Genomic DNA, 26,774 nt, shown 5'->3' on the forward strand with positions numbered 1-26,774 from the left:
TATATTCTATAATGTATTCTATACTAATGTAGAATGTATTCTACAGTTCAGTATACCAGTGGGTAGACCCGATCCCTGTCTACAAGGGGCTTACAGTCAGAGGAGCCCCGAGGAGCCTTGGGCGCCTCGAACATTGACAACCCGCTGCACTCACTGGAGCGAGAGTCTGAAGACTTGAATTGTGGTTGGTTTTACAGATTCAGAAGGTGTGTAACAAAAAACTGTGGGAGAGATACACCCATCGGAGGGAAGAGGTGTCGGAAGAAAACCACAACCATGCGAACGAGAGGATGCTGTTTCATGGTAGGACATCCCCCGTCTCCCTTTCCCGCCCCCCGATTTTAAGGAATTTATCCCCTCCGGCCGGGAAAAAGCGCAGCTGAGCTCCGGATGTCGTTGTGAGACTCCCGGCATCGCACCGACAACACCGGGGGTACATTCAGCGTTCCGGGGGTGCGAAAGAGCCTCGGGGATGCAGATGAGAAGCAGCGTGGCTCAGTGGGAAGAGCCCGGGCTCTGGAGTCAGCGGTCATGGGTTCAAATTCCGGCTCTGCCAGTTGTCAGCTGGGTGACTCTGGGCAAGTCACTTCTCTATGCCTCGGTTACCTCATCTGGAAAAGGGGGATGAAGACTGTGAGCCCCGCGTGGGACAACCTGATCACCTTGTAACCTCCCCAGTGCTTAGAACAGTGCTTTGCAAATAGTAAGCACTTAATAAATGCCATTATTATTATTAGTATTAGATGAAAAGACGTCTCCCCCGGTCCAGGGCAACAAGTAGGGCTCAGCCAGGGTCTCTCTGTGTCTACCTGGGCAGAAGAGACTGCGTATCATTCATTCATTCAGTCGTATTTATTGAGCCCATACTGTGTGCAGAGCACTGTCCTAAGCGCTTGGGAAGGACACGTTGACAACATACAGAGACGGTCCCTACCCAACAGTGGGCTCACGGTCTAGAAGAATAAAGGAAGTTTGCAGGGCTGGGGTTCAAACCCATGAGGGCCGTCTCCGCAGAGCCAGCCCTGCCGAGATCGTGGGTTCGAATCCCGCCCCTGCCACCCGTCAGCCGGCTGACTTTGGGCCGGTCCCTTCACTTCTCTGGGCCTCAGTGACCCCATCTGTAAAATGGGGACGAAGACCGTGAGCCCCCCGTGGGACAACCTGATTACCTCGTGTCTGCCCCAGCGCTTAGAACGGTGCTCGGCACAGAGTAAGCGCTTCACAAATGCCATCATCATCATCATCATCATTATTATTATTCTTGGCATAATGAGAGGAACGCTCTCGCCCCATACGCCCCCAAATCTAGCGCCGTATACATTGGCCAGAAACACTTTTTAGGACTGGATTTTCAGGCAGGCTTCGAGCTATCCGGATGCACAGACGCCTGCCACTTTTCCGCATCGACCAGCGCTATTTAGTGAGCGCTTACCGTGTGCAGAGCGCCTGGGAGAGTGCGTCCGGAAAGCATCCTGAAGACAGCGGCGAGTATGGGCTTTTTCTCACAAGGAAAATCTCCAACTTCCTAATAATAAATTGTGGTATTTGTTTATTTTTACTCTGTACCGGGCGCTGCAGTAAGCGCCGGGGTGGATACAAGCCAACTTGACTGCCCAAGCGCTTAGCGCAGTGCTCTGCACACAGTAAGCGCTCAATAAATGCGATTGAATGAAGGAATAGGGACAGTCCCCGCCCCACGTGGCGCTCACGGTCTCCATCCTCGTTAACTTTTCGCGAGGTAGCCCTCGGCGGTGACCGCGGCAGCCAAGCCTGGCTGGGGCGAGTTGGGGCGACGGATTTCCCGGGTGCCGCCCCCCGACCCTGAGCCTTTGGACTTTCAGGCTCCCCGTTCGTGAACGCCATTATTCACCGAGGGTTCGACGAAAGACACGCCTACATCGGTGGGATGTTCGGAGCTGGGATCTACTTCGCCGAGAACTCGTCCAAAAGCAATCAGTACGTGTACGGAATTGGCGGCGGCACCGGGTGTCCCGTCCACAAGGATCGATCTTGTTACATCTGCCACCGGTAAGAAGTCGCCGACGGGCCGGGAGTTACGGCTCAGAGGCCCGTTGCGACCCCCTGCGTCCTCCCCCCGAGGAGGGAAGTGTGGAAAACCCCCCCAGCTTCCAAGCGCCTTTAATCCCACTCCCTTCCCGGTGTTCACGGCGCACGTCCCGACTCCACCAAATGTCAGCTGTGTGACTTTGGGCAAGTCACTTCACTTCTCTGGGCCTCAGTTACCTCATCTGTAAAACGGGGATTAAGACTGTGAGCCCCCTGTGGGACAACCTGATCACCTTGTAACCTCCCCAGCGCTTAGAACAGTGCTTTGCACATAGTAAGCGCTTAATAAATGCCATTATTATTATTATTATTATGTCCGCCGGCCCGGCCGCTGAGCAGACGCGGCGTGCACGTCTGGGTTATTCATGATTTTTTAAAAAACCCGGTATTTGTGTAGCGCTTCCGTGTGCCAGGCACCGCACTGAGGAGGAGGAGGAGGAGCGTGCCTTAGTGGAAAGAGCCCGGGCTTGGGTGTCAGAGGTCCTGGGTTCAAATGCCGGTTCTGCCACTTGTCAGCTGGGTGACTTGGGGCGAGACGCTTCACTTCTCTCCATTCCCTCATCTGGAGGGACTGGGAGCCCTCCGGGAGACAACCTGATCACCTTGTAGCTTAGAACAGTGCTTGGCTCATAGTAAGCGCTTAACAAATGCCATAATAATAATAATAATGATGGCATTTATTAAGCGCTTACTATGTGCAAAGCACTGTTCTAAGCGCTGGGGAGGTGACAGGGTGAGAGGGGAATGTCGGTCTCTCGTGAAGAAGGGGTCCCGGCTCCTCCGCCGGGCCGCACGGACTCGGCGACGCCTTCCCCGTTCTCCGTTGCAGGCAGTTGCTGTTCTGCCGGGTGACCCTGGGCAAGTCTTTCCTGCAGTTCAGCGCCATGAAAATGGCCCACTCTCCCCCGGGCCACCATTCGGTCACCGGCAGACCCAGCGTCAACGGCCTCGCGCTGGCCGAGTACGTCATTTACCGAGGAGAGCAGGTCGGGACCGCTCGGGTTCGGTGGTGGTTTGCGTCCCGCGGCACTTAGCGTGACCCCCCCGACCGTCCCCCCGGGAGAGCCGCGGAGCCCCTCGGATCCCCCAAACTCGGCCGCCAGACGTAGCTCACGTCTGGGATTCATTCATTCAGTCGTATTGAGCACTTACTGTGTGCAGAGCACTGTACTAAACGCTTGGAAAGTACAATTCTGGGGTCTTTCCCCGGGGTCAGATCAGAGTGGACAGCGCAGGCTGTCTTTCCCGAGGCTCCCGATCTGGCGTGGAAAGGTCCGTGGGGCGTCTTTTTACGACGCCGATCGATGGTATTGATCGAATTCCTGTAGACTGTGAGCCCGCTGTCGGGCAGGGACCGTCTCTCTGTGTTGCCAACTTGGACTTCCCAAGCGCTCAGTACAGTGCTCTGCACACAGTAAGCGCTCAGTAAATACGATCGATTGAATACCTCGGCGTTCCCCTAGGAGCCAACAGTGCGGGCCGCCCACATCCGTCAATAAATCCGCGCACATCCGTCAAGCACTCAATAAATACGATTGATGATGATGATCTGTCCCAGGAAGCACCAGGGGTCCCCTCCTCCCGCCCCCGCGGATCAAGCGCTTAGTACAGCGCTCTGCCCACAGTAAGCGCTCAATAAATACGGTCGATTGATTGATCAAACCCGTGGCCGACCCCGCGTCTCTGTCTTTCAGGCCTACCCGGAGTACGTGATCTCTTACCAGATTATGAAGCCCGAAACCACCCCTGAAGGGTAAGGGGCCGGGCCCGACCGTTAATACGTCCGAGCAGCCGGAAAACCGCTCAGCCTCGCCGAAAGACCGCGGCCCCAACCGAGACCGGAGCGTAACGTGCCGCCCGGACGGAGCTTCAGTAGCGGACCGAGTTTTCTAAACGTTTCCTGGTTTTCAGCACTTTAACAGATGCCATTCCCGACTCAACTGGGTCTGTCTGTACTAAATTATAAGCCCGTTAACTTGAACCCTTTTCTACATTCCTCCGCGGAGTCTCGCAGAACCGTAGTGCCCGTGATGGGAAGTTGTCCCGCTCACGCTGGGTTTCGGAAACTGCGGCATTTGCGCCGCATGCGACTCCGTTTGTAAAACTGTAAATAAGAGCTTTTTGTACTAGCCCGGTATTTATTTCCAGCGCTTTGTAATACGGACCGAGCGTGTCGGGACCCGCGGCCCGGGACGGAACGGAATACGGCCCGGCGCCCGGGGTGTTCGACGCCGGACGGCCCGTGGGTTGCCTTGCGAGGCCCCGCACGGTCATTTCTCAGCGGGAGGTGGACTGGGCCACGTACCTGGGAGCGCCCCGTCCCCGAAGCAGGCCTTCCCCCTTCCGTTTCGTGTACTGACAAATCGTGGGTCTCTGTCCCCCCGGCAAAACCCTGGGGTTTCCCCGTGGCAGCGTCTCTGTGTGAAATAGTAGGCGGATGTTTGTTACTTCCCGAGATCGGCTCTAGATCCCTGTTCTGGAGGCAGCGGGGCGTCTGGCCTCGGGGGATCTCTTTCCGGATGACCGCAATCCTCTCTGCACGTCTCCCGGTCCGCGGAGGGAGTCGCCGCCAGCTCCCGGGGCTGTTTTCCTGACGCGTCGTCGCTCCCCGTCTCACCGCCGCTGTTCGGGCCCCGCTCCTGGCTGAGGGCGGTCTCCTCGAGCCGAGCCCGCCGCCCTGGACCGCCTGCTTCCCGGGCCGGAGCCGCGCCCTCCGCGTGGACGGAAAGTGCCGGGATCACCGGCGACCCGGCGGGGAAGATCGTGGCCATCCGAGGGGCGGGACTCGGCGCCTCGGTGAGGTCGGATGCCCGTCGTGGCCGTCCCTTTGAACCCACAGAATCGTGCCGTACTCTGCACCGTCCCTCTCAGGCCTCTCCGACGGGCCCGGCCCCCCCCCGAGCCGGCAGCCGTCGGTCAACGGGATTGGATCGAGAGGATCCCGGAGAGACTTCGGGGGGTCAGCCGGGGCCCCGGCCTCCTCTCCCCGACCCCCCCCGAGAGCGGATGGCGTCCGCCCTGTCGCCCCGGTCCGGTGGGCTCGCCCTGATTCCGCGCCCGGCCCCCGTGGGGTTTAGTTTTTGCATGACACACCTTGCTTTCTGATGGTGGAGCCTAGACGTGTTCGTCCGCGACTCTTTCGAGGTGACGTTTTAACCTCTAGTGCAACTAGTGCTACTTTCTCCTCCCCTTGTGTCCCATGCCGTTTCCACGCTAACGTCAATAAAACGATTTCTCAGCCGTTTTCCGGGAGGCCCGGTCACTCCGAGGACGAGGGAGCGCCTGGAACGGTCTCCGGGGGAGACGAATTGCCCGTTTCGGTGTAAGCGTGGGACGGCGGCGTTGACGATCTTCAACTGAAGCCGGTCTCTGTCTTGACCCGTGGTGTCGCCCCACGAATCACTTTTGCCGCGCTTGGGCCGGGAGCCGTGCCTCGGGGGCTGCCCGGAGCCCCTCCCCACCTGATTCCGCGCCTCCCCTTTCCCATCTGTGCCGCCCGGGCCGCGTCCGGAGGGTCCATTCATTCATTCAGTCGTATTTATTGAGCGCTTACTGTGTGCAGAGCACTGGACTAAGCGCTTGGGAAGTCCAAGTCGGCGACATATAGAGACGGTCCCTACCCGACAGCGGGCTCGGGCACCGTCCGGCGGTCGGCGGGTCGATCGTATTTTAGTGCTCACTGTGTGCAGAGCACCGTACCTGCTTGAGAAGCAGCACGGCTCAGTGGAAAAGAGCACGGGCTTTGGAGTCAGAGGTCACGGGTTCGAATTCTGGCTCTGCCACCTGCCAGCTTGTGACTTTGGGCAAGTCACTTAAAGTCTCTGTGCCTCAGTTCCCTCATCTGGAAAATGGGGATTAAGACTGAGACGGGGGACCACATGGGGGGTGGGGAGGAGAGACGGGCCCTGGGGAACCTCATGGAAAGAGCCCGGGCCTGAGAGTCGAAGGTTGTGGGTTCTAATCCTGGCTCCGCCACTTAATAATAATAATAATAATAATAATGGCATTTGTTAAGCGCTTACTATGTGCAGAGCACTGTTCTAAGCGCTGGGGGGGGATACAAGGTGATCAAGTTGTCCCACTTGGGGCTCACAGTCTTAATCCCCATTTTACAGAAGAGGTAACTGAGGCTCAGAGAAGTTAAGTGACTTGCCCAAGGTCAGACGGCAGACGTGTGGCGGAGCCGGGATTCAAACCCATGACCTCTGACTCCAAAGCCCGTGCTCTTTCCACTGAGCCATGCTGCTTCTCAAGCAGGTACGGTGCTCTGCACACAGTGAGCATTAAAATACGATCGACACTTGTCAGCTGTGTGACTTTGGGCAAGTCACTTCACTCCTCTGGGCCTCAGTTACCTCATCTGTCAAATGGGGATGAAGACTGTGAGCCCCCAGTGGGACAACCTGATCACCTTGTAACTTCCCCAGCACTTAGAACAGTGCTTTGCACATAGTAAGCGCTTAATAAATGCCATTATTATTATTTGCACATAGTAAGCGCTTAATAAATGCCATCATTATTATTATTATTAAGTGGTGGAGCTGGGATTCGAACCCATGCCCTCTGACTCCCAAGCCCGGGCTCTTTCCGCTGAGCCACGCCGCTTCAACACTGCTACCGATGAGAAGCGGCGTTGCCTAGTGGAAAGAGCTCGGGCCTGAGAGTCAGAGGACCCGGATTCCAATCCCAGCTTTGCTGCCTGTCTGTGGTGTGACCTTGGATGAGTCACTTCACTCGTCCATGTTTCAGTTCCCTCATCTGTAAAATGGGGATGAAGACCGGGAGCTCCACGTGGGACGTGGACTTGTCCCGACTGTTGCCGAATTGTACTTTCCAAGCGCTTAGTACAGTGCTCTGCGCCCGGTAAGCGCTCAATAAATACCTGCGAATGAATGAACGTCGTGGCTCAGTGGAAAGAGCCCGGGCTTGGGAGTCAGGGGTCATGGGTTCAAATCCTGCTCCGCCACTTGTCAGCTGGGTGACTTGGGGCCAGTCACTTCACTTCTCTGGGCCTCAGTTGCCTCATCTGTCAAATGGGGATTAAGACTGTGAGCCCCATATGGGACAACCTGATCACCTTGTAACCTCCCCAGTGCTTGGCACACAGTAAGTGCTTAACAAATGCCATCATCATTATTGTTATTCTCTGTGCCTCAGTTCCCCTCATCTGTCAAATGGGGATGAAGACTGTGAGCCCCATATGGTACAACCTGATCACCTTGTAACCTCCCCAGCGCTTAGAACAATTCTTGGCACATAGTAAGAGCTTAACAAATGCCATCATCATTATTATTATTATTATTATTATTATTATTATTATTATTATTATTCTCTGTGCTTCAGTTCCCTCATCTGTCAAATGGGAATGAAGACTGTGAGCCCCATATGGGACAATCTAATCATCTTGTAACCTCCCCAGCGCTTAGAACAATGCTTGGCATGTAGTAAGTGCTTAACAAATGCCATCATCGTCATTATTATTATTATTCTCTGTGCCTCAGTTCCCTCATCTGTCAAATGGCGATGAAGACTGTGAGCCCCATATGGGACAACCTGATCACCTTGTAACCTCCCTAGCGCTTAGAACAGTGCTTGGCACATAGTAAGCGCTTAACAAATGCCATCATCGTCATTATTATTATTATTCTCTGTGCCTCAGTTCCCTCATCTGTCAAATGGGGATGAAGACTGTGAGCCCCATATGGTACAACCTGATCACCTTGTAACCTCCCCAGCGCTTAGAACAATTCTTGGCACATAGTAAGCGCTTAACAAATGCCATCATCATTATTCTTCTTATTATTATTATTATTCTCTGTGCTTCAGTTCCCTCATCTGTCAAATGGGAATGAAGACTGTGAGCCCCATATGGGACAACCTGATCATCTTGTAACCTCCCCAGCGCTTAGAACAATGCTTGGCATGTAGTAAGTGCTTAACAAATGCCATCATTATTATTATTCTCTGTGCCTCAGTTCCCTCATCTGTCAAATGGCGATGAAGACTGTGAGCCCCATATGGGACAACCTGATCACCTTGTAACCTCCCTAGCGCTTAGAACAGTGCTTGGCACATAGTAAGCGCTTAACAAATGCCATCATCGTCATTATTATTATTATTCTCTGTGCCTCAGTTCCCTCATCTGTCAAATGGGGATAAAGACTGTGAGGCCCATATGGGACAACCTGATCACCTTGTAACCTCCCCTGCGCTTAGAATAGTGCTTGAAGCGCTTAACAAATTATTATTATAATTATTATCCAGCCGACCGAGTTCCTTACGATGCCACCACAACGAAGCCCACTCGACACCTGCTTACGTCATCGCCTAGCCCTCCTCCGCGCATGCGCTCCTGCCCCTCTTCCTGGCAGGCCCCCTCCCGCGCCGCCTCCGCTCATGCGCTCCTGCCCCCTCCTCCTGACAGGCGCCGCCTCCCGCGCCACCTCCGCGCATGCGCTCCTGCCCCTCCTCCTGGCAGGCGCCCCACCCGCACTGCCTCCGCGCATGCGTTCACTCCCCTCCTCCTGGCAGGCACCCCCCCTCCGCGCATGCGCTCCTGCCCCTCCTCCTGGCAGGCCCCTCCTTCAGCACCACCTCCGCGCATGCGCTCCTGCCCCTCCTCCTGGCAGGCCCCCCTTCCGCACCACCTCCGCGCATGCGCTCCTGCCCCTCCTCAGTGCAGGCACCCCCCCCTCCCCGTCCAACCTCCGCCCATGGGCGCTCCTGCCCCTCAATCAATCAATCAATTAATCGTATTATTTATTGAGCGCTTACTGTGCGCAGAGCAGATCCGCCCTTTCCTCTCCATCCAAACCGCTACCCTGCTCATTCAAGCTCTCATCCTATCCCGTCTGGACTACTGCACTAGCCTTCTCTCTGATCTCCCATCCTCGTGTCTCTCTCCACTTCAATCCATACTTCATGCTGCTGCCCGGATTATCTTTGTCCAGAAACGCTCTGGACATATTACTCCCCTCCTCAAAAACCTCCTGCGACTCAGGCAGAAACTCCTCACCCTGGGCTTCAAGGCTGTCCATCACCTCGCCCCCTCCTACCTCACCTCCCTTCTCTCCTACAGCCCACCCTGCACCCTCCGCTCCTCTGCTGCTAATCTCCTCGCCGTACCTCATTCTCGCCTGTCCCGCCATCGACCCCCGGCCCACGTCATTCCCCGGGCCTGGAATGCCCTCCCTCTGCCCATCCGCCAAGCTAGCTCTCTACCTCCCTTCAAGGCACTGCTGAGAGCTCACCTCCTCCAGGAGGCCTTCCCAGACTGAGCCCCTTCTTTCCTCTCCCCCTCGTCCCCCTCTCCATCCCCCCGTCTTACCACCTTCCCTTCCCCACAGCACCTGTATATATGTATATATGGTTGTACATATTTATTACTCTATTTATTTATTTATTTATTTTACTTGTACATTTCTATCCTACTTATTTTATTTTGTTGGTATGTTTGGTTCTGTTCTCTGTCTCCCCCTTTTAGACTGTGAGCCCACGGTTGGGTAGGGACTGTCTCTATGTGATGCCAATTTGTACTTCCCAAGCGCTTAATACAGTGCTCTGCACATAGTAAGCGCTCAATAAATACGATTGATTGATTGATTGATTGATTGATTAAGCGCTTGGGAAGTACAAGTCGGCAACATATAGAGACGGTCCCTACCCAACAGTGGGCTCGCAGTCTAGATGGGGGAGACAAAGAACAAAACAAAACATATTAACAAAATAAAATAAATAGAATAGATATGTACAAGTAAAAAATAAATAAATGGAGTAATAAATATGTACAAACATATATGCAGGTGCCGTGGGGAAGGGAAGGAGGTAAGGCCGGGGGGATGGAGAGGGGGAGGAGTGGGCTGAGTGTGGGAAGGCCTCCTGGAGGAGGTGAGCTCTCAGTAGGGCCTTGAAGGGGGGAATCATCAGTCAATCAATCAATCGTATTTATTGAGCGCTTACTGTGTGCAGAGCACTGTACTAAGTGCTTGGGAAGTACAAGCTGGCAACATATAGAGACAGTCCCTACCCAACAGTGGGCTCATAGTCTAGAAGGGGGAGACAGAGAACAAAACCAAACATACTAGCAAAATAAATGAGTACAATAGATATGTACAAGTAAAATAAATAAATAAATAGAGGATGACGTGGGCAGGGGGTCGATGGCGGGACAGGCGAGAACGAGGCACGGTGAGGAGATTAGCGGCGGAGGAGCGGAGGGTGCGGGCTGGGCTGGAGAAGGAGAGTAGGGAGGTGAGGGAGGAGGGGGCGAGGGGATGGATGGACAGCCTTGAAGCCCAGGGTGAGGAGTTTCTGCCTGATGCGCAGATTGATTGGTAGCCACCGGAGATTTTTGAGGAGGGGCGTGACATGCCCAGAGCGCTTCTGGAAGTGAACCCTTGGACACTGGATAGGAGATAAATTAGTACCGATTTTCCTTTCAATACTTCGTGATGAGCCATATGACTTTCCTGACCAAGGTACTGAGTCCATGATTAATCCACCTCGTTCAAGGACCATCCTAATTAGGCGCTTAATCCGGGAGAACATCTAGATATCGTCTTCAGAAGTTGGCATTTAAACATTTCCAGCACACCTGGCGGCACAGGGTACATAGTTGCACGGACGCGCCGCGGCCGCCCCGGCCCCTGGGCCAAACTTCATCCTCCAACCTGCTGGCCAGTGGGCTCACAGTCTAGATGGCGGAGACAGAGAACAAAACCAAACATGTTAACAAAATAAAATAAATAGAATAGATATGTACAAGTAAACAATAGAGTAATAAATATGTACAAGCATATATATATACAGGTGCTGTGGGGAAGGGAAGGAGGTAAGATGGGGGGGATGGAGAGGGGGACGAGGAGGAGAGGAAGGAAGGGGCTCAGTCTGGGAAGGCCTCCCGGAGGAGGTGAGCTCTCAGCAGGGCCTTGAAGGGAGGAAGAGAGCTAGCTTGGCGGATGGGCAGAGGGAGGGCATTCCAGGCCCGGGGGAGGACGTGGGCCGGGGGTCGACGGCGGGACGGGCGAGAGCGAGGTACGGTGAGGAGATTAGCGGCGGCAGAGGAGCGGAGGGTGCGGGCTGCGCTGGAGAAGGACAGAAGGGAGCTGAGGGAGGAGGGGGCGAGGGGACGGAGAGCTTTGAAGCCGATGCGCCGCTCCCGCGCATGCGCCCCCCCGGCACCCCCTCCGCGCGTGCGCTCCTGCCCCTCCCCCGTGCAGACGCCCCCAACCCCCTCTCCGCGCATGCGCTCCTGCCCCAAATCCCGGCAGGCGCCCCCCCCGCCCCCACTCCGCGCATGGTCGCTCCTGCCCCTCCTCTGAGCAGGCGGCCCCCCGCCCACCTCCGCGCATGCGCTCTTGCCCCTCCGCGCAGTACCTCCCGCCCCTCCTCCTGGCAGGCGCCCTCCCCCTCGCACCACCGCCTCTCCTCCTCTGAGCAGACATCACCCTGCCCCCTCCACCCCCCTGCGCATGCGCCCCTTCCCCTCCTCCGCGCAGCGCCTCCCTCCCCTCCTCCTGCGCATGCGCCCCTGCCCCTCCTCCGGGCAGTCACCCCCGCCCCACCTTTGCGCATGCGCCCTTGCCCCATCTCCGTGCAGTCAGCCCCCGCCCCACCTCCGCGCATGCACTCTTGCCCCTACTCCGTGCAGTCCCCCCCGCCCCACCTCCGCGCATGCGCTCTTGCCCCTCCTCCGTGCCGTCACCCCCGCCCCACCTCCGCGCACGCGCTCTTACCCCTCCTCCGCGCAGTCCCCCCCCGCCCCACCTCCGCGCACGCGCTCCTGCCCCTCTTCCGTGCAGTCCCCCCCCGCCCCACCTCCGCGCACGCGCTCCTGCCCCTCCTCCGTGCAGTCCCCCCCCGCCCCTCCTCCGCGCATGCGCCCCCTGCCCCTCCACCGCGCAGGCGCGCTCCCGTCCCCGCTCCCCCCGCCCCCCTCCCGTCCCGTCCGGTCCGGTGCCGTGCGGTCCCGTCCCCCGCCGCCCGGTGCCCACCGCCCCGCCCCGCCCCTCCCCGCGCCCGCCATGTCGCCCCGGCCCGCCCCGCCCCGCGCCCCCTCAGCGCCCCCTCAGCGCCCCCCCCCTCCTCCTCCTCCCGCCGCCTCCGCCGCCGCCGCCGGGCGCCTCCCTAGAAGGCGCGCTCCGATTGGGCGCCCGCCGGGGCCGCAGCCAATGGCAGGGCGGCTCTCGGGGAGGAAGGGAGTAAATCGAAGATGGCCGCGGCTATAAAACCCCTGGCAGGCCTCGGGCCCGGCTCCGGGCAGGGCCCACCGAGCGGGGCCCGCCCCACCGACACCGCGACGACGTCGCCACAGCCGCCATCGCCACAGCCCCCCGCCACAGACTCCCGTCACCCGCCATGGCCGTCTCCAGGTGCGTTTCCCCACCGCCTCGGCGGCGGCGGCGACGACGACGACGAGGAGCAGCCGCTCCCCCCCCCCCGCCCCCCTCAGGCCCGGCCTCCTCAGCCCCTTCCCCTCCCTAATCGTCACCTGAATAATAACCTTTGTCAAGCCCTTACTCTCTGCTAAGCGCTGGGGGAGGTACAAGACAATCAGCTGGTCCCACGTGGGGCCCACAGCCTCCCCATTTTCCAGATGGGGCGACTGAGGCCCACCGACTCGCCTCGAGTCCCCCAGCTGACAAGGAGTGGTGGTGGGATTAGAACCCAGCACCTCTGACTCCCTTCCGCGGCTTCCCCATTGTCAGAGGGTGGAGGAGCCCCCTCTTGCGCCTTTCCAGCCCCTTCCCCTCCGTAATAATCACCTTAATAATAACCTTTGTCAAGCCCTTACTCTCTGCTAAGCGCTGGGGGAGGTACAAGGTAATCAGGCGGTCCCACGTGGGGTTCACAGCCTCCCCATTTTCCAGATGGGGCGACTGAGGCCCACCGACTCGCCCCGAGTCCCCCAGATGACAAGGAGCGGTGACGGGATTAGAACCCAGCACCTCTGAGTCCCTTCCACGGCTTCCCTACTGTCAGAGGGTGGAGGAGCCCCCTCCTGCTCCTCCCCAGCCCCTTTCCCTCGCTGATAATCACCATAGTGATAGCATGTTGCCGACTTGTACTTCCCAAGCGCTTAGTACAGTGCTCTACACACAGTAAGCGCTCAATAAACATGATTGATTGATTTTCCAAGCTCTTACTCTCCGCTAAGCGCTGGGGGAGGTACAAGGTAATCAGGTGGTCCCACGTGGGGCTCACAGCCTCCCCATTTTCCAGATGGGGCGATTGAGGCCCACCGACTTGCCTCAAGTCCCGCATTTGACAAGGGGCGGTTTCAGGATTAGAACCCAGCACCTCTGACTCCCTTCCGCGGCTTCTCTATTGTCAGAGGGTGGAGGATACCCCTCCTGCTCCTCACCAGCCCCTTCCCCTTCCTAATAATCACCTTAATAACAACATTTGTTAAGTCTTTAGTCTCTGCCCCCTCCTGCTCTTCCCTAGCCCCTTCCCCTTCCTAATTATCACCCTAATAATAGCTTTTGTCAACCCCTTACTCTCTGCTAAGCGCTGGGGGGGAGATACAAGGTAATCAGGTGGTCCCACGTGGGGCTCATAGTCTCCCTCCCCATTTTCCAGATGAGAGGACTGAGGCCCACCGACTTGCCCCGAGTCCCGCATCTGACAAGGGGCGGTTTCAGGATTAGAACCCAGCACCTCTGAGTCCCTTCCACGGCTTCCCCGTTGTCAGAGGGTGGAGGAGCCCCCTCCTGTGCCTCCCCTTCTCCCCCATAATAGTCATCTTAATAATAACATTTGTCAAGCCCTTACTCTCTACTAAGCGCTGGGGGAGATACAAGGTAATCAGGTGGTCCCACGTGGGGCTCACAGTCTCCCTCCCCATTTTCCAGATGAGGGGACTGAGGCCTAGTGACGTGCCCCGAGTCCCCCAGCTGACAAGGGACGGTGTTGGGATTAGAACCCAGCACCTCTGACTCCCAAGCCCATCTTTTTTCCACCGAGCCACGCTGCTTCCCTATTGTCAGGAGGACGAGGAGCCCCCCTCTTGCCCACAGGCTCTGCCTCCCTAATAATCATCATCATCATCATAAGCGCTTAGTACAGTGCTCTGCACACAGTAAGCGCTCAATAAATACGATCGATTGATTGATCATCATAATGACAGCATTTGTTAAGCGCTTACTATGTGCCAAGCACTGTTCTAAGCGCTGGGGGCATACAAGGTAATCAAGGTTGTCCCACGTGGGGCTCACGTAACCATGGGATCTGTGAGGCGCTTACTCTGAGCTGAGCGCTGGGGGAGAGCCAAGCTCGTCAGGTTGCCCCACAGTCTTCACCCCCATTTTCCAGATGGGGGGACTGAGGCCCAGCAAGTGGAGGGGAGACCCCTTCCCGACCACCCCTCTGATTTTGTTTGGTTTTGTTGTCATCTCCCCCTTTCTAGGCTGTGAGGCTGTGGTTGGGTGGGGACGGTCCCTGTTGCCGAATTTACTTTCATTCAGTCGAGTTTATTGAGCGCTTACGGTGTGCAGAGCACCGTACGGAGCGCTCAGTATAGCGCTCTGCACGCATCAATCAACACGATTGAATGAATGAACAATCCCGAGGCGCCCCTGCTCACACGTGGAGGGGCCGAGATAATATTAATGATGGTATCTGTTAAGCGCTTACTATGGGAAGCAGCGACTATTAGAGAAGCAGCGTGGCTCGGTGGAAAGAGCCCAGGCTTTGGAGTCAGGGGTCATGGGTTCGAATCCCGGCTCTGCCAATTGTCCGCTGTGTGACTCTGGGCAGGTCGCTTCACTTCTCTGGGCCTCAGTTCCCTCATCTGGAAAATGGGGATTAAGACTGGGAGGCCCCCGTGGGACAACCCGATCTCCTTGTAACCTCCCCAGCGCTTAGAACAGTGCTTTGCACGTAGTAAGCGCTTAATAAATGCCATCATCATCATCATGTGCCAAGTGGTAGGGGAGATGCAAGGTCAGCGGGTTGTCCCACTTGGGGCTCACAGGCTGCACCCCCATTTTACAGATGAGGGAACCGAGGCTCAGAGAAGCCAGGTGACTCGATGATGGTATTTGTTAAGCGCTTACTATGTGCGAGACACTGTTCTAAGCCCTGAGGGAGATACAAGGTGATCAGTTGTCCCACTTGAGGCTCACAGGCTGCATCCCCATTTTACAGATGAGGCAACTGAGGCTCAGAGAAGCAAAGTGACTCTGATGGTATTTGTTAAGCGCTTACTATGTGCGAAGGCACTGTTCTAAACACTGAGGGGGATACAAGGTGATCAGTTGCCCCACGTGGGGCTCACAGGCTGCATCCCCATTTTCCGGATGAGGGAACCGAGGCTCAGAGAAGGCAGGTGACTCGATGATGGTATTTGTTAAGCGCTTACTATGTGCGAGACACTGTTCTAAGCCCTGGCGGGGGGGATACAAGGTGATCAGTTGTCCCACGTGGGGCTCACAGGCTGCATCCCCATTTCACAGATGAGGGAACCAAGGCTCAGAGAAGCCAAGTGACTCGATGATGGTATTTGTTAAGTGCTTACTATGTGCGAGACACTGTTCTAATCCCTGGGGGGGGGGGGGGGGGGGGATACAAGGTGATCAGTTGTCCCACGTGGGGCTCACAGGCTGCATCCCCATTTTACAGATGAGGGAACCGAGGCTCAGAGAAGCCAAGTGACTCGATGATGGTATTTGTTAAGCGCTGATTATGTGTGAGGCCCTGTTCTAAGCTGGGCGGGGGGGATACAAGGTGATCAGATTGTCCCACGGGGGGCTCGCCGTCTTCATCCCCATTTTACAGAGCGGGTAAACCGAGGCCCAGGGAAGCAAAACCCACTAGAACCCGTGACCTTTCGATGTCCGGGCCCGGGCTCTGTCCACCGCACCGCACCCTGCCAGCCCATGGACTGAGCTGAGGAGAAACAGATTGCTGTGGGATTTAAAAAGTCATCCTTCCTTCTCCCTTTTTACCCAACAATCAATCAATCAATCGTATTTATTGAGCGCTTACTGTGTGCTGAGTACTGTAGTAAGCGCTTGATCACAACAACCACAAGTGCAGGCGGGGGGTGGTCTTAGTGGCGGTGCCATGGCGGGGGGCGGGTATCAGTAGGGTTAAGAAGTCTGTGAGTTTCGGGGTGACTCATTGGCGGAGTCCAACAGAGCGTTATTCATTCATTCAGTCGTATTTATTGAGCGCTTCCTGTGGACTAAGCACTTGGGAAGTCCAAGCCGGCAACATCGAGAGACGGTCCCTACCCAACGGCGGGCTCCCAGTCTAGAAGGGGGAGACAGACGACAAAACATATTAACAAAATAAAATAAATAGAATAGTTAATGATAGCATTTATTAAGCGCTTACTGTGTGCAAAGCACTGTTGGAAGCGCTGGGGAGGTTACAGGGTGATCAGGTTGTCCCACGGGGGGCTTCCAGTCTTCACCCCCATTTTCCAGATGAGGGAACTGAGGCCCAGAGAAGTGAAGTGACTTATAATAATAATAATAATAATAATAGCATTTATTAAGTGCTTACTATGTGCAAAGCACTGTTCTAAGCGCTGGGGAAGTTACAAGGTGATCAAGTTGTCCCACTGGGGGCTCACAGTCTTCATCCCCGTTTTACAGATGAGGTAACTGAGGCCCAGAGAAGTGAAGTGACTTAATAATAATAGCATTTATTAAGTGCTTACTATGTGCAAAGCAGTGCTCTAAGCGCTGGGGAAGCTACAAGGTGATCAAGTTGTCCCACGGGGGGCTCACAGTCTTCATCCCCAATTTTCCAGATGAGGTAACTGAGGCCCAGAGAAGTGAAGTGACTTATAATAATAATAATAATAACGTTTATTAAGTGCTTACTGTGTGCAAAGCACTGTTCTAAGCGCTAGGGAAGTTACAAGGGGATCAAGTTGTCCCACTGGGGGCTCCCAGTCTTCATCCCCATTTTCCAGATGAGGTAACTGAGGCCCAGAGAAGTGAAGTGACTTATGATAATAATAATAATAATAATAATAATAATAATAATAATAATAATAATAACATTTATTAAGTGCTTACCGTGTGCAAAGCACTGTTCTAAGCGCTGGGGAAGTTACAAGGGCATCAAGTTGTCCCACTGGGGGCTCCCAGTCTTCATCCCCATTTTCCAGATGAGGTAATTGAGGCCCAGAGAAGCGAAGTGACTTATAATAATAATAATAATAGCATTTAGTAAGCACTTACTATGTGCAAAGCACTGTTCTAAGCACTGGGGAAGTTACAAGGGGATCAAGTTGTCCCACTGGGGGCTCCCAGTCTTCATCCCCATTTTCCAGATGAGGTAACTGAGGCCCAGAAAAGTGAAGTGCCTTGCCCAAAGCGACACAGCTGACAGTTGGCGGAGCTGGGATTTGAACCCATGACCTCTGACTCCAAAGCCCGGGCTTTTTCCGCTTCTCCGGGGTTGAAACTCCCTTTCACACAGAATGAAATGGGTTGGGAAAGGCTCTAGGATAGTTGCCTTCTGGAAGGAAGGAAAGGAAGACAGGGCTATTGTGCAGGGAAGTGAAAAGTCTTATTCCCGTAGGAGCTGCTCAGTGGAAATCCCTCAGACAGCAATATCGGTTGCGGGATTCGTTCCTTCAGCCGCATTTCGTGAGCGCTTACTGCGTGCAGAGCAGTGTACTAAGCGCTCGGAGGGCTTCCTTTATGCTGAGCACTGTTCCGAGCGCTGGGAAAAGTCAAGGTAATTGGGTCAGACGCTGTCCCCGTCCCACGTGGGGTTTCCAGCGTGAACGGGTGGGAGGAGAGATATCTCATCCCCATTCGGCCGAAGAGGCAGATCAATCAATCAATCGTATTGAGCGCTTACTGTGTGCAGAGCACTGTACTAAGCGCTTGGGAAGTCCAAGTTGGCAACATAGAGAGACGGTCCCTACCCCACAGTGGGCTCACAGTCTAGAAGGGAAATGGGCCTTGCCACAGGAGATGCCACAGGTAAGTGGCAGAGCAGAGATTAGAGTCTCTTCCCTCCGCCTTGCCGCTTCTCAGGGAGCCGATGAGTAGGAAGTGGGAGAGAATTGGGGATGAGGAGGAGCTGATGAGTGAGAAATGGGGATGAGGAGGGCCCATGGTTGTAGAGAAAGGCCTCAGCGAGTCGGTGGGGTAATACGGATAGAAAACTGTTTTAAAATTTCGTCAATTCTCCATTTCAACCTTAAAAGCAGGCGAAGGATGCTTCTTCGAAAGACAATCCACGATGAAATGAAATGAAATAATTAATTTTCAGCGTTGAGAATTAGATTGGACTCACTCCCCCACCGCCCCAAGTTCTGACAGTGCTCTCTGTTTCACTTCCTCAAATCTGGAACCTCCCTCTTGGCCATCTTCTGAGGTGGATTTAGCGGGATCCCGATATTTAAGGTGGCTTTTGGCGGGTGCTGCTGACCTCCCGTTACCCATTGGTCCGTAGGGATGAGACAAGGCTTTTCAGGGGGTCGGGGCTTCGAAGTGATCTGGAACCTCCCTCTTGGCCATCTTCTGAGGTGGATTTAGCGTGATCCCAATATTTAAGGTGGCTTTTGGCGGGTGCTGCTGACCTCCCGTTACACATTGGTCCGTAGGGATGAGACAAGGCTTTTCAGGGGGTCGGGCCTTCGAAGTGATCTGTAACCTCCCTCTTGGTCATCTTCTGAGTTGGATTTAGCGTGATCCCGATATTTAAGGTGGCTTTTGGCGGGTGCTGCTGACTTCCCATTAACAGGTTGGTCTGTGGGGATAAGACAAGGCTTTTCAGGGAGTTGGGGCTTTGAAGTCATCTGTAACCTCCCTCTTGGCCATCTTCTGAGGTCGATTTAGCGTGATCCCAATATTTAAGGTGGCTTTTGGCGGGTGCTGCTGACCTCCCGTAACAGGTTGGTCCGTGGGGATGAGACAAGGCTTTTCAGGGCGTCGGGGCTTCGAAGTGATCTGTAACCTCGCTCTTGGCCATCTTCTGAGATGGATTTAGCGTGATCCCGATATTTAAGGTGGGTTTTGGCAGGTGCTGCTGACCTCCCATAGCAGGTTGGTCCATGGGGATAAGGCAAGGCTTTTCAGGGGGTCGGGGCTTCGAAGTGATCTGTGTCGCCTCGTGAAGCAGGGGTGTAAATGTAAATCTTCTTTAGGGCAATTTAAAATTCACAACGAGGCATAGAACCAACTGAGCTCTGGCAGCAGTCCGTCTTGGTGGAAAGAGCACGGACCCGAGGGTCAGAGGACCCGAGTTCTAATCCCGGCTCTGCCATTCGTTCGCTGTGGGACCTCGGGCAGGCCACTTCTTCTTTGTGCCTCCGTTTTCTCATCTGTAAAATGGGGTTTAAATCCTACTCCCTCCTTCCTAGACTGTGAGCCCCATGCGGGACAGGGATTGGGTCCAGACTCATCACCCCGGCCTTAAAACAGCGTCTGGTACGTAGGCAGTGCTGAGCAAATATAATAATAATGATGGGTAGCAGTGCCCTCCTGCGAAGGGCACTCGGGTTCACCGTGAGGAGGCCACAGGGGTTTCCGCGGCTGCTCCAAATCACCTTATCTGCTCTCCGAACTGAGGACCGTTCCGTTCGTTCACTCAGTGGTGGGAAACCCTGCGCAAAGCTCTCAACTAACACTAAGGGGAAAAGTACAGGGATGATGAATCAGACCTGGACCGGAGCCAAGAGGAGACTCACAATCCAGAATAAGGCTGAAGGGATTTGGCAGTGGACGCAGGCGGAAAGATGGAAACGAGGACACGATGATAAATTCAGGATGGCTGACGAGGGTCCCATCCTTTGGAAAGAGAATTCCGAGCACCTGGAAAGTTTGCCGGGGCTTTTGGTCCATCCCGGGGGACGGTGGGACGGAGCCGGCTCCTCTGATGCCGGCGGGGGGAGGTTTGGCAGGAGAGGTGAACCTTCCCCGCCGTTGGATTAACTCCTCGCAGCTAACTTCGGAAAAACAGGAGGACAAAGGGGGCAGGACTGCGGACGGAGCCAGCTGCTTTATTTCTGTGTCTTCTGGGGGGTGGTGGCGGCGGGGGGATCGTGTGATGACGTCTCCAGCCCCACCTGAAACCGCGGCTAAAAAAAAATCCAGTCTGACCTTCAGTAGCATCCTCTCTCGACTCGAAGGACGGCGGTGTTTAGAGAAACAGTTCAGAACAGGGCGGTCGGGGTAGGGAAGAGCTTGTAGAGTGGAGGAGCGGGGCAGGGTGGCTACTCCCCATGGTGTCGGTGGGACGGGGTGGGGGGGTCTTCCTCTGCTTGGGTAGCAATGTTCAGGAACCTTTTGAATTTTCGTGCTGGGCAGTAACTCTCAGAGTGGGAAGGGGCGGAGAGGGGCCGTCTCCTCTCGCGCTCTCCCTTTTTGTCTCTCGTGGCAGTTAATAGACCGTGAGCCCGCTGCTGGGCAGGGACCGTCTCTGTATGTTGCCAACTTGGACTTCCCAAGCGCTCAGTCCAGTGCTCTGCACACAGCAAGCGCTCAATAAATACGATTGAATGAATGAATGAATAATAATGATGGCACTTAAGCGCTTACTAGGTGCAAAGCACTTTTGTAAGCGCTGGGGAGTTGACAAGGTGAGCGGGTTGTCCCACGGGGGGCTCACAGTTTTAATCTCCATTTGACAGACGAGGGAACTGAGGCCCAGGGAAGTGAAGTGACTTCAATCGTATTTATTTATGGAGCGCTTACTGTGTGCAGAGCACTGTACTAAGCGCTTGGGAAGTACAAGTTGGCGACCTATAGAGACGGTCGCTACCCAACAGTGGGCTCACAGTCTAGAAGGGGAGACAGAGAACAAACATTAACAAAATAAAATAAATAGAGTAATAAATACGTAAAAACATATATATAGGACTTGCCCAAAGTCACCCAGCTGACAAGTGGCGGAGCCGGGATTTGAACCAATGACCTCCGACTCCAAAGCCCGGGCTCTTTCCACTGAACCACGCTACTTCCCTTTAAGCATTTAAGTACTTACTATGTGTCAAACGCCGTTTGGAGGCCGAAATAGATACAAAATTATGAGTTTGGACACAGTCCCTGCCCCACCTGGGGCTCACGGTCTAAAGGAGGAGGGAGAAGGGGTATTTAATCCCCGTTTTACAGTTGAGGCAACGGAGGCACAGAGAGGTGAAGCTACTTGCCCGAGCCAATGGACGGCGGAGCACACGACAGACATAATGTTCTCTTTCTTAATTGAAATCCGATGGCATTTATTAAGCGCTTACTGTGTGCAGAGCACTGTGCCCACACTCTTTCCGTTGCTTCTCAGAGTCGATGCCCCTTCCAAAGTGAGTGCATTCAGGGCTCCCGGACCAGCTTTTGTCGACGGTGCCGTGTAATGAATTAAGAGGAAGCCCTCCCAGAACTGCTTAATTCACTCTGGGATATTTGCACGTCGTAGCAGCACACGACAGACATGATGTTCTCTCTCTTAATCGAAATCTGCATTCTCGAATTGGAAATGTAAACCGGCGGTTTCCTTAAAGCTTCTTGCTCCGTTGCCTTTTAGTCATCCACCACTCTTGTTGGTTTAATCAACTACAGTTTCCGCATCAGACTCGGGATTTATTAGTTGCTCAGCTTGATTTTGATATTCCTCTACCTGGAATTCACTCATTCATTCGATCGTGTTTATTGGGCGCTTACTGTGCGCGGAGCACTGGACTAAGCGCTTGGGAAGGACAAGTTGGAATATTACTCGTGCACCCGAAACCCGAGGCCGACCTGTTTCCAAGCCAGCTGAATCATTTCAGATTCACTGCTGTGATATCTGTAATGTTCTCATGTGGTAAAGTAGTACCCGGCATAAAGGGAATTGCATTTCTGGATCCTTAAAACACTTCCTTTTGCAGTGTTTTGGGTTCCTTTGTCTACTTGTTCTTTGTAATGGTATTTAAGTGCTTACTATGTGCATGCCAGGCACTGAACTGAGGAAGAGATGCAAGATAATCGAGTTGGACTCAGTCCTAAGCCCCGTTTTACAGATGAGATAACTGAGGCACAGAGCAGTTAAGTAACTTGTCCAAGGTCACACAACAGACAAACGGCAGAGCTGGGATTAGGTAATTTTATTTATCTGTATTGACGTCGGTCTCCCCCCCTCTGGACAGTAAGCTCGTTGAGGGCAGGGAATGTCACGTTTATTGTTGTGTTGTACTTTCCCCGGGGCTTAGTACGGTGCTCGGCACACAGTAAGCGCTCAGTAAATACGTTAAAATGATTAGAACCCAGGTCCTCAGACTCCCAGGGCTGTGCACTTTCCTCTGTCATGCTGTGTTATTTCATATTTATTTTGCCCTATTTTTGAGCAGTGTTTCTTAGCAGAGGTTTGAACTTCTACCAGGTTTTCCACCAGTCTTTGTTTGGTCAAAAAGATTTCTAGAAACTCCTGATTCTCTGGGGACAACCTGATTACCTTGTATCTACACCAGTGCTTAGATCAGTGCCTGGCACATAATAAGCGCTTGATAAAAACCTTTATCATTATCCAGCGCTTAGAACAGTGCTTGGCACATAGTAAGTGCTTAACAAATACAGTAATTGTTATTATTATCTGGGAAAGTGTTTGAAATCTCACCGATCCATTCTGATGTCACTGACATTTATTACGCATTCTTCTCTCTGCCCTTATTTAGCCTTCCCTGCTTTTATATTTTATCATCAGTGGTGTTTAGTGAGCACTTACTATGTGCAGAGCACCGTACAAAGTGCTTGGGAGACCAAGATACGACCGAGTTGGTAGACACATTTCCCGCTTGCAGTCTTAGGCCGCCTACGTGCAAACTTCGGGTCACTCTCAAGCATAGCAATGGTTTTGGCATGAAGTGCTTCATTTTACCTCCAAAATCTGTTGGCTGCAGCTAATGTTTTGATAATGTTTATTGCAAAAATGATAATGGCATTTATTAAGGTCTTACTATATATCGAGCACCGTTCTAAACAGCGGGGTACATGCAAATGGGGTAGGACACAGTCCCCATCCCCAGTGGAGATCACAGTCCTCGTAGGAGGGGTAAACAGGTATTTAATCCCCATTTTTGCAGTTGAGGAAACAGAGGCATGGAGCGGCGAAGTGACCTGCCCAAGGTCACACAGCAGGCGATTGTCAGAGCCAGGATTCGAACCCAGGTCGCCCGACTGTGGGACCCACAGTCTTCCCTTTAGGCCCCGCTGCCTCAGAAGCCGCCGTTTGGGCCCGGGATACGCCTGGTTCACTTGTTGGCAAATTCTCAATCAATCAATCGTATTTATTGAGCGCTTACTGTGTACAGAGCACTGTACTAAGCGCTTGGGAAGTCCAAGTTGGCAACATATAGAGATGGTCCCTACCCAACAGCGGACTCACAGGCTAGAAACTTCAGAAACTGGCAAATAATAACTAGGGTTTCACCTGTAACCACGAGACCATCTTGGCCCCCCCCCCCCCCCCAGCCTCGCAGCGTGTCTCGAAACCAGAATCCCAAGAGTTGGGGCGTATCATCATCAGTTAAAATTGAACTTCTTGGGCCTTAATTGAAAACATCCCCCCCCCCAAACCATTCTTCTCTAAGCTGCTTTTTTGGAGAAAAAAAAAAATACCCCGAGGAGGGTTTAAAGCGTGGGAGCCCATCTTTTGTGGAACTCTTAAAACTTAAAACTCTTGAAACTGCAACCTAGCAGAAAGTAGAGTCGCCTCTTCTGACCCTCCAGTCGCATCTGCCGTGTCGTTCGCCCTGTCTGGAAGGAGGATTAGATGGTTTATTTTATTTTATTTTATTTTGTTAATATGTTTTGTTCTCTGTCTCCCCCTTCTAGACTGTGAGCCCACTGTTGGGTAGGGACCGTCTCTATATGTTGCCAACTTGTACTTCCCAAGCGCTTAGTACAGTGCTCTGCACACAGTAAGCGCTCAATAAATACGATTGAATGAATGAGTGAATGGTTAGTTTTTCTCCACAACGCATGGCCATTGAACTTCCCTGTCATATTTGTGGTCTTTAGGATGACTGCTACCTCGCTATATCCCCCCGCCGCCCCAGAGAAATAATTTCATCTGAACATCCTTGACTGCTTGGACCTCATTCTTACCTAGGATCGTATTATTATTATTATGGTATTTGTTAAGCGCTTACTATGTGACAAGCACTGTTCAGTGCGCCAGGGTAGAGGCAGGGTGAGCGGGTGGTCCCACGGTTTTAATCCCCATTTTACAGATGAGGTAATTGAGGCACGGCGACTTGCCCCGAGTTGACAGGTGGCGGAGGCGTGATTAGAACCCACGGCCTCTGACTCCCAAGCCCGGGCTCTTTCCACTGAGCCACGCTGCTTCGCACGTGAGACGTATTGAGAGTTAAATTTAGAGTCTATTAGGCCTTTCCAACTTTGTGCATGACTTGATAAGCCTCTGGTTTGAATAGCATCATTTGGAACGGAGAGTGTTGCCAGTTTTTCTTTTCTTTTTTTGGAAAGGTACACATTAAGTGTTTACTGTATGCAAAGCACTGAACTAAATATCGGGGTAGATACAAGATAATCAGGTTGGACGCTTCCTTGTCCCACCCGAGGTTCGCAGTCCAAGTCGGAGGGAGGAGGCTTCCATCCCCACTTGTGCGAATGACGGGAAGTGAGGCAAACGCAGGATGGAGGAAAGCAGGATGGTTCATTCGTTCATGGAGTCATAGTTATTGAGCACTTAATGTGTGCAGAGCACTGTAGCTAAGCACTCGGGGAGAGACAGGAGGCTGATGCGGTCGTCCGGGCGGGATAGGATGAGTGATTGGATTAAGGTACCGGGATGGAGAGGAAAGAGCGGATTTTAGCGGTTGTGAAGGGTCGCCTCTGGTGTGGGCAGGGTTCCTGGGGTGCAGCATGGCTGGCGTACTGAGCGTGATGGATGGGGAAGGAAGGCGGTGTGTTCGGCCACGGTCAAGAGGGGCCTGGAGCCCTCGGGGAGGCCAGCCTGCAGCTTCGGGGCGTTTCGAACGGCCACGCGAGAGAGGTTTTTAGGAGCGAAGCCGCTCTCTGACCGCTCCTCCTCTGCTTCCCACCCTTTGACCGTGGTGGGGGCCCCTCGAGGCTCAGTTCCGGGTCCCCATCTACACCCACTCCCGTGGAGAACTCATTTGCTTCCCTGGCTTCAGCTACCTCCCCTACGTCCATGACTCCCAAACCTCCTTATCCAGCCCTGGTGGCTCTCCTTTCCTACAGTCTCCCATTTCCTCTTGCCTTCAGGACATCTTCTGTCTGGTTGTCCCGCCGACACCTCGAGATAAAGATGCCTGAAACAGAACTCCTCATCTTCCCACCCCAGTCCCGTCCTCCCCGCCTTGTAGACCACACTACTCTCCTCCCTGTCTCACAAGCTGTAACTTCGGCGTTGTCCTCGACTCCTCGCTCTCACGCGGCCCACGTGTTTGATCTGTCACCGTATCCTGTCAGTCCTACCTTCACAGCTTCGCTAAAGCCCATCCTTTCCTCTCCATTCGAATTGCTACCACGTTAATCCAAGCACCCTATCTGGCCTTGGATTACTGCCCATCAACCTCCTCGCTGACCTTCCGGCCTCCTGTCTCTCCCCACTCCGGTCCGTATTCTGGTCTACTGCCTGGATCCTTTTTTCGGTTAAAAAAAAAATCCACATCTTCCCCACTCCCATTCACATCTGCATCAAATTATTGGCGTTAAAGCACTCAACCACCTTGCCCCCTCCTACCTTACCGATCTTAAAATCACATCTCCAAGGGGCTTTCCCCGATTATGTCGTCTGTTTCCCCCACGTCCTCTCTCTTGGGCATCTGTGCTCTTAAATCTGTACCCTTCGGGCATTTGGCGTTCGCCCTGCCCACAGAACTTGCGTGTGCATATCTGTAAATGATTGTTCTATATTTAACTCTGCCTCCCCCTCTAAACTGTAAGCTCACGGGCAGGGGAACCATCAGTACTGTCGTATTGTATGCTGTCGACTTAGTACCAGAGCTCTGCCCACAGTAAGCGCTCAATAAAGGCTTTGCGTGTTCATCAGTACATTTCCAGATAGTGTCCGACTGTTCTGCCCTAAAATGTAGTGCAGCCTCTGCCCGTACCGAATGCAGTATATCTGTATATCTCCATCTCCAAGAAGGCTCGATTTCATGTAAAGGCAAATCCTTCATTTCATTTGAAAAGCGGAAATTCAGATTCCTAGCCTGTCGGAATTTCGGGGGACTGTCAAGTTCCCTCGCTCCTGCCGTAACGTCTTCTCCGGAGATTTGGCTCGATCGTTATTTGGGGAATTCAAGAGCCATCATCCCACAAGATGAGCTTGTTTGGATACTGTCTGTTGTGCTATTGGAGAAAATGGTCAGTGTTTATGCACATGGGGGAACGGGGGAGGGGGCGAGAGAGAACCATTGGGCCTTTTCAAGCAATTATTTGCCAATTTCAGTTAAACTCTTTATTGCAAGCTAAATATGGCCTTGTGCTTGCTGACACTTTCAGCGATCGGTGCGATATTTCTATTTCTGCATTCACTGACCATCTGGTCTCTTTTGCTGCTCTGAAGTATCACCCTTGCCCCGGTGTAGCCCCCGTCTATTTGGAAAACCTCCATGGGCACGGTCCTTCTCCTCGCTTGCAGTTGCCGTGCCCTCTGTTGAGTTTTTGGCTCCCTCTTGGGCCCCCGCCTCTCTGCTCTCTTTCCCTAGGTTGCATCGGAAAAGTCTGTTCGCCCAGCTGCTGAGGTCCACCTTGCCAAAAACAGAGCCGGAAGCG

At 53.8% G+C, this 26,774-nt stretch overlaps 2 protein-coding genes across 2 annotated transcripts in view; both read left to right on the top strand.

Moving 5' to 3' along the window:
- The window catches only part of TNKS2 (tankyrase 2), a 67,045-nt gene extending 61,734 nt beyond the window's left edge, over positions 1-5,311 (top strand). The window contains 4 exon segments of the mRNA XM_038764138.1: positions 198-303; positions 1,842-2,028; positions 2,897-3,053; positions 3,762-5,311. Coding sequence (XP_038620066.1) covers positions 198-303; positions 1,842-2,028; positions 2,897-3,053; positions 3,762-3,824 — 513 coding nt within the window. The 3' untranslated portion in view covers positions 3,825-5,311.
- Positions 5,312-12,228: 6,917 nt separating this feature from the next.
- BTAF1 (B-TFIID TATA-box binding protein associated factor 1) overlaps positions 12,229-26,774 on the top strand; it is an 83,536-nt gene continuing 68,990 nt past the window's right edge. The window contains exon 1 of the mRNA XM_038764619.1: positions 12,229-12,437. Within this exon, the coding sequence (XP_038620547.1) occupies positions 12,424-12,437 (14 nt within the window). The 5' untranslated portion in view covers positions 12,229-12,423. The remainder of the gene's footprint in view (positions 12,438-26,774) is intronic.

The sequence above is a fragment of the Tachyglossus aculeatus genome, chromosome 22, assembly GCF_015852505.1.
Source record: "Tachyglossus aculeatus isolate mTacAcu1 chromosome 22, mTacAcu1.pri, whole genome shotgun sequence".
In the NCBI taxonomy this organism is placed as follows: Eukaryota; Metazoa; Chordata; class Mammalia; order Monotremata; family Tachyglossidae; genus Tachyglossus; species Tachyglossus aculeatus.